Source organism: Montipora capricornis, chromosome 9 (assembly GCF_036669925.1).
Source record: "Montipora capricornis isolate CH-2021 chromosome 9, ASM3666992v2, whole genome shotgun sequence".
NCBI classification, from domain to species: Eukaryota; Metazoa; Cnidaria; class Anthozoa; order Scleractinia; family Acroporidae; genus Montipora; species Montipora capricornis.
In genome coordinates this window covers 700,693-708,192 of record NC_090891.1, presented here as the reverse complement: position 1 = coordinate 708,192, position 7,500 = coordinate 700,693, and the positions used below count along the sequence as shown (strand labels likewise).

Below are 7,500 nucleotides of genomic sequence, written 5' to 3'. Positions count from 1 at the left end.
CTGCCTGTGACTCTGAATGAAGGCGGTAGTTTCTAAAGAAACTGTGTTGCTGCGTCGCTGGGGAATCGAGCGAATCGAGGAATTGTGAATTACGTGTAGTTTTTATGGTAGAATAGGAGCTACGCTATTGGTGGTAACCTTGCAACGTGAAAAATAGGAATTTGTTAGTTAAATGAAAAGCGTTCGTTAATACCGTGACGATTAAGGGTGCCGATTTGGGAGATGAATTTTTGTTCCAGATTCTTGCGGCTTTCCGTCGTACCTAGATGTAGAGAAAGGCCGCAGACAGCCATGTGTTTTGTGGAGAGGTAAGGGAGATTAAAATGGCGAGAGACAGGCTTAGATGCATCCTTGTAATTCTTCTCAACATCGCGGAGGTGTTCGCGGAATCGGTCACCTAGTCGTCTACCTTTCTCGCCAATGTATAATTTATTACATAGCGTACAGGTTATGCAATAAATGACATTTGCGGAGGTACATCTAAAACGATCGATGATCGGTGATCGCTTAGGTCCCGATATCTTGCTTGTGTTAACAATGAAAGGACAAGTTTTGCATCGTGAGAGCGCGCATTTGAAAGTGCCGGGTTGCTCGTAAGTTTTGAGCGTGCCTCTAACTAAAAAGTTGCCTACGTTTTTGTCGCGTTTGAATGAAATAAGTGGAGGTTGCGAAAAGATTCTACCAGTCTCGGGATCATTTTGGAGTAATTTAGCAACCCCGCACTTTATTGTGGCTGTGACTTTGCTTTAATACAAACCTTTGTGCTTTTTTAATGTTAATGTGACTAATTGCAATTAAAATAACACAATTTACATGATAAAAGCAGTGAGTTCTGTATCAATGTAAGGTCACCGGCAGCCACGCAGCCATTCATAGGCTAAGTTACTTAGCAAACAACTGTAAAATGGCCTTTTTCAGGAATGTTTGTAAATGATGAGCTTCATTGCGTCCCATGGGAAGCAGTCTCAATATGGCGGCCAAAACCGGTTTGACAAAAAATCTAAACTGTCTCTTTCCATGGAAATGAGATTTTGGGGTTTTGCGACCAGAGACAATTTTTTTTCGTCCTCGACCGTTGGAATCGCTGAGGGTTCCATCCGGCTTCTGGCAACCATGGTAGCTGTATCTATACGTGTTTTCGAAAAGAGAGACGTCTCGCAACTGGAAACTTGAAAGAAGATTTATTTCTAGGTCATCGTCAACCTCCTATAGATAAATTAGTCACAAGACCTTGCTAAATTGATGATTCCTTTTTGAAACCATCGACAGTTTGACAATCACCTGCTACTTGAAAGCTTTGTTTATCTCGTAAACGGGGTCAATATTTCGACAAATGTTCTCCCTCAAACGGCTTTTGCGTTCCTTCAACGGCTTCATTAAACACGTAAACGGGCTCAATTGGTCGGTAAGAAACAAAAGATGAAGGCTGTGAGAAGTAACTGTTGAAAGAAACTCACTCACCTCAAACCATACAGCTTTATTCCTCACAGATGATCATCTGCGAACCATGAGGCACCGAGCATGTCGTTCATCCTCTACCAGCAAATCATCGTACTGCTGGCAGTCCGAACTTTGGCACTCTTTATATGCAGATTGGCTCCGAAGTGTACTCTATTGTTACATATTTTTTAAAAAAAACTAACACGATGGCAAAAATCGAAAGTCTTTATCTAACATGTACGTTTCAAGCATTTCGAATACCTTGTAACTTCCACCGTGCGAGGGGACGAATAACTTCAGCATGTAATCCGAGTTAAGTATATGTAACAGTAGGACTACTTGCTGTCCAACTTGGGAATAATTGGATGAGAAAACTTCTGAGGACAGCCAAAATTGGACGAGGCCGTAGGCCTGGTCCAATTTGGCAGTTGAAGGAATTTTTTTGAATCCAGTTATTTCCAAATTGGACAAGCATGTACATGTAGTCCTGTTACCTATTAATTATATAGCTAGTCAGTTGTAATTGGGCATTGCTCACTCAAGCTATTACCCCTAATAAAGAAGGGCAAAGTAAAATATTTTGATTTATTATATTTCCAAAATATGACCTCAGGACTCTCATGAGAGGAATTCTTCGTCTGCTTCGCTTAAAGCACGAGAGGCATTGTTTCGCTTTCCGTAACCCTGCGCTCGTAAAGGCCGGTACACAAGAGGGAGCTTGCTCCCGCAGAACGCTACTGCAACATGCTCCAGGAGCAAAGCTCCCTCATCTGCAGCAACGATTTCTAGCGAAAAAATATGTTGCGCAACAAAACTTTTGCTCCCGAGTTTTGCTCCCTCATATCAAACTGGTTTAATATGAGGGAGCAAGCCCCAGGGGCAAATCTGTTGCACGAGCAAGCTCCCTCGTGTGTACTGAAATTTGCTTGCCGTGACATGACGTTTCTCCAGTTGGCCAATCAAATTGGCTTCTTCTTTTCATCCACAACAGTTCCCATTCCCCAATCGAGTTGTTTCATCATTCAGCTCAGTCGTCGTCTCCTTCGTGTGTACTGGTTGGGGTACTTACCCGGGAGCGTGTTTCGTGAGCATGTTTCAGGAGCAACCTCCCTCTTGTGTACCGGCCTTAATTCTCTTGTTTTGATCTCAAGTTGTTGCCTTGAATTTGCAAATTTACGATTCCGCAAAATAATGTAGTTTCTGCCACAGGTTATAAAAGGACGGTACAGCGAGCACTGTATGACAGCGAAACTTTTTGGTTCATAATCGTAACCATCCTTTTTTCTAATTTCAGCAAAAAAATGGCAAAGAACTGCATCTAGCTCATGACGAGAGATTTCTTCCCACTTTCTCGTTACGCTGCGGGTTCCACTCTTCGAAAACACTCAGCCACGTTTTTGTATAATTGGAGGTGTTTTATTTTTGGTTTTTTGCCTTTAATTAAGGTTGGCAAGCTCTTCTTCTGGCAAAGCAGGAAATCTCTTATTTGCGGTGATATCGCTGAAAAAAGTTCTGAGAAATAGAAAATTTGGCAAATCTCCGTGGCTAAACTCCGCCATTGTCAACTACAACAAACAGAGACAACAGCGCTGACGCTATACTTTGTGCTGATTGGCTAGTTTCTATTACCTATTGTATTTTCTGAGATTTGATTGGCTCAGAAAAACTGTCCTATATTTTCTAAATTGGACAGCATGTTTATTTTTAAAGGAAAACCCTATCTGAAACCATCCAAATTTAATACTTAATTGGACAGTTTTAAAAAATTGAAGAATGATAGCTATGCTGACAATTTCGGATTAACTACCAGCTTTATAATTAACAGCTTAACACACTTCATTAAAGTAGACGTGATGGTAGACGAAAAAGCGGTTAAAATACACAAAAACAAAGAACTTTACTAAGGGAACCAACTTCGAGCGGAAAAGCGATAGAAAACTACACTCACATTCGTTTCGGAGCTGGGATTAAGTGAAAGCTGCATCAAAATTACAACGAAGACTTAACTTGCAAATGTCGAACTGACTATCAATGGAACAAAACTACCCTCGTTTGGCGTACAACCGTGAAGTGCTTTAAAACGAACAAAACTCCAAAAGACTATAAAAACCTGCCTCAAATACTTGCAAATGAAAACGAATAAATTACACTAGTCCGTAACATCCAGAAACTAAAAACACTAATGAAGAGGCGTTTAGTTGTTCACAAAAATGGAATTGCAAAATTTCGTGAACACGTTTTAAATACTTTTGTGATTTTTTTTGCAGTTGTCAGATTTTTCTCCTGAAATTCCAATGGCATTTGCAGCATTCGCGTCTAACTGTAAATCTGTCAAGATTCCTTGAACAGATGCAAAGCTGCAGCTTTGGAGAAGAAAACGTACTCTGAGATAATCCCCCAACTTAATACTACTTCAATTATGGATTTTTAGACCTACCTGTTTCATTGCAACTGCTAATGCGCCTTTCGCAAATATACATTTCCAAGTCGTAATTATCACAGGGTATGTCATCATAAACTGGGCCTCTTTTCTCATCAAAGTACATTTTGGCACAATTACCATCACCGCTTGGTTGACGTGGATACCAGGGAAACTGCCAGGGAGTGACACTTATATTTGCGTTGCATATCCAAGTCCACCCACTACTCTGGTTTTGTAAGCCAATGAAATATTCGGAATCATTGGCCAATTGCAGTCCTTCAGGTTTATGTACCAGGAAGTCTAGTTCCTCTTCATGCTCTATGCACACGAGATGGCCCCCATTTTTTGAACAATTATCTTGGCTTTTTCTCCAGTCCGGGTGTTGCTGCCTCGTCAAGTTTTTGAAGTTATGAATGGTGTACTCGTGACAGTTTTTGAGAAACTGTTTTCCTAGAATAAATGTAGTCATAGTTAAAAAAGAAATGAAGTTGTTGAACAAGCACGGGCAGCCCTGGGTTATGTGTTTTTTGGTTAAGTTAATAATTTCAAAAGCAAAAGAAACTGAGAAGTATGAAAATATTTAAAATGGCCTTAAGGTATAGCTATAAAGTGAATAGGCATCAGTGCAAAAAAATTCGCCACCCTCCGCAATTTTATTAACAGAACTGAATTTTATATCATTTTAAAGTTAAAAAGACTTATTTTCTGGATGTTAACATTTAGCTTATTCAGAGGGCCACAAGTTTATTAGCTCCGGCTATTACGTGCTCACCCTCATGATATAAAGTATTTATTTACTTACTCAGTGAAATTTTTGATTGAGTTCGAGTTTTCAGGCCACGACCAAGAAAGTGCTGGTTTTGCTGCAAACGTTCTAGCCCCTTCGGGTTAATGCGAACAAGCATGCATTTAATTGTATTTTAGTTCTTGACTAATTGTTCTAAAAAACCGTGTGAGTGATTTTCGATAACTTAAGTAGGTTAAGAGATATCAAACTCTTAAGTTGAACTCCGAATTTCGGAAGAATTTCTGTCGGAAGAATCGATGTAACTTCATTTTAGAGGAGAAAGTGAAAACCCCCCCACTCTGAATTTTTCAGGTCAATAAGTTAAAGCCAGAAGGGGCTACAACTTTTGCAGCAAAACCCGCACTCTTGTGAAAACTCAATTTCCAACAAAAATTCACTGAATAATCTAGAGATCCAGAAAATTTAATCTTTTAACTTTAAAATGATATATGATTCAGTTCTGTTAATAAGATTGCGGCGCAAAGCGAATTTTCTTGCGCTGATGCCTATTCTCCGGCTGTATAGCTAACGCTACTTCTTAATTTGCAAAACATAGCCCACTTAGGACCGCTCACCCTCGGCCGAATTTGTCTTTAGTTGTTCTGGGGTGGCGGTCTAAATGCAATTTGCCAATTTTCCTCTTTGGTGAAAGTATCATTATAGAAAGAAGTCAACGATTTCAAGATTGGAATTGATGGTATTTGAACCTCTCAATGAGTGTAGTCCTGACAAGGACTGTTGTTGTGACTGACATTTCCACAACCTGAGCGGTGTAGTATCCTTGTCAAGACGTACCTTTCCATTCCCTCCTATAGACAAGTTATGTGGAAGACGTGCGCACGTGTAGAATACAAAAAGAGTGTGGCTAGGAGTGAACATTACGAGTGTGGTTAAATCTGTTTATTCTTTCGGAATCTGCACGTGAGCATTCTAGAAGCGGCAGTCATCGCCGTATGAAGTGAGGATGTGTAATCAGTCGTTGATTGGTTAACAGAAACGGGATATTATTGGTTGTCTGTTAGGTGAGCCATTTTTTTATTGGCAGTAAAGACTACGCCCTGTTACTTCTGCGTTTCGATCCGTATTGTGAGTTGATTTATAGACCTTTTTCATATTGGCGGCCAAATAGAATAATATATAAATTTAGCCAAGCCTAAAAGCGGAGCTCCCTGGTTATTTATTCTTACTGCCTGTAGGGTTTGTGAAAATAAAAGGTTTCGAATTGTCCGCGTTTTGAAGTTTCCTGTTTCTGCTTTAATAATTAAATCATTTTCTTTGCTTTCTTCTATAGAAAAATTCATTGCCTAACTAATGAATTCCATGGTAAATTTTACGCTAAAAACTGATATCGCATGATTCAGGAAGCGATGAGTGCGACATCGGTTTTTCCAGTGAAATTTACTTTGTAATTCACCAGTTTAGAAATATTTTTTTCTTGAACCGAATGAGTTTTAAAAGAAAACAAGCACACCCTTAGCAAACGAATTAATGGAAAAAGAAAAAAAGCCATTTCAGAGTCATTTCAGAGGCGAACAGTAATCATGCTAAAATTAGAAGCCATAAAAACAACTTTGTCAGTTCAAGGTCAAAGAAGAGTTTTACTGTGCGATAAATTTACTCAAAACTGTTCCCTCAATCCCAAATAAGAAATTGCTGTGAATTACTATTAGGCCAATAAGAGAATCAACATCAAAGAGGCACTCCCATGGGTTTTGGGGAAGAAGAGAACATGGCTAATTTGAACTGGGGAACAGAGGAACAATATCAAAGTATTTTAGGGAACAAGGGAAGAAAACCAATTTAGATTTTAGGGATCAAAAAGCTGGGACTGACAAGTTTGAAAGTAATTTGGGAAACAAGGAAACACAATCAAATATTTAAAGGGAACAAGGACCCCTCCCCTGGGAGGGCCTCGTCAAATGTTCTGTCCCTTTCATCCAACAGCTCAAACAAGCAATTTGAACAATTTTTGAATGACCGACACGAAAAGAAGACTCTTAGAGAGAGAAATAAATTATTTATAATAACGCTTTAGCATGCGAAACAATGCTCAGATGCTTACGAGCACCCTCATGCCCATGTTTGTAAAGAAGCACCATGAAGTATTCCTTGCGGCTGGTTTAGGCATTGTTTCATCTTTCAACATTGGGCAAAACCAAATCAACCCCATTCTCAGAGGACACTGGGGAAAGAAGCTAGAAGAAAAAAAAACTAGCCTTTAATCCAATTCTCTCAAGGTAATATTTAAATAATACGATTATTGAAGGAACACTTTTTGAGTGCCAACCTTGAGCTTTTTAAAACAAGCACAAACAATATTAATAGTCTTTAAATTCACAAAATGTCAAACAGCATATTCTAGTCTCATATTCAATTAGATTTGGGTGCAATATTCCTTAAAACTATGCAGAACTATATGCCATAAAATGTGGAACATTTCCTGCCTATTTAAATATGCCACAAAAGGGCTAAAAAAGCAACCAGTTAAGTTTTTAGATAAAGATAGTGTCTCTATGGAGGTCTGACACAATACCTAAAAATTAAATGATTTGATGTCATCAAGACATTGAATGACCAAGCAATACACAAACTGCAGCAATGTATGTTACGTTCACAAAGTGGGAATGAGAAAAAAATTCCTCAACTGATGCTTCAACATGCATTTAATCAACAATTCAAGGCACTGACTTTTCAGTGTCTATTCGATGGTATTGATTTACGTTTCCATGATAAGTTTGAAATAGAATCTGGCAACCGCAGTGCCCTATGAAATGGTAAATTACTTTAACAAACCCTTTAAACTATCATTTTACAAGAGACACGATTGTTAATGTCCTGCGTAGAACAAAGA

General features: G+C 38.9%; 1 protein-coding gene across 1 annotated transcript in view; it reads right to left on the bottom strand.

Moving 5' to 3' along the window:
- Nucleotides 1–1,520: 1,520 nt before the first annotated feature.
- Nucleotides 1,521–7,500, bottom strand: part of LOC138015522 (C-type lectin domain family 6 member A-like) — a 21,255-nt gene continuing 15,275 nt past the window's right edge. Inside the window, exons 2-3 of the mRNA XM_068862586.1 lie at nt 3,878–4,312; nt 1,521–1,611 (exon numbers count right to left, since the gene is read on the bottom strand). Of these exons, the coding sequence (XP_068718687.1) occupies nt 1,583–1,611; nt 3,878–4,312 (464 nt within the window). The 3' untranslated portion in view covers nt 1,521–1,582. The remainder of the gene's footprint in view (nt 1,612–3,877; nt 4,313–7,500) is intronic.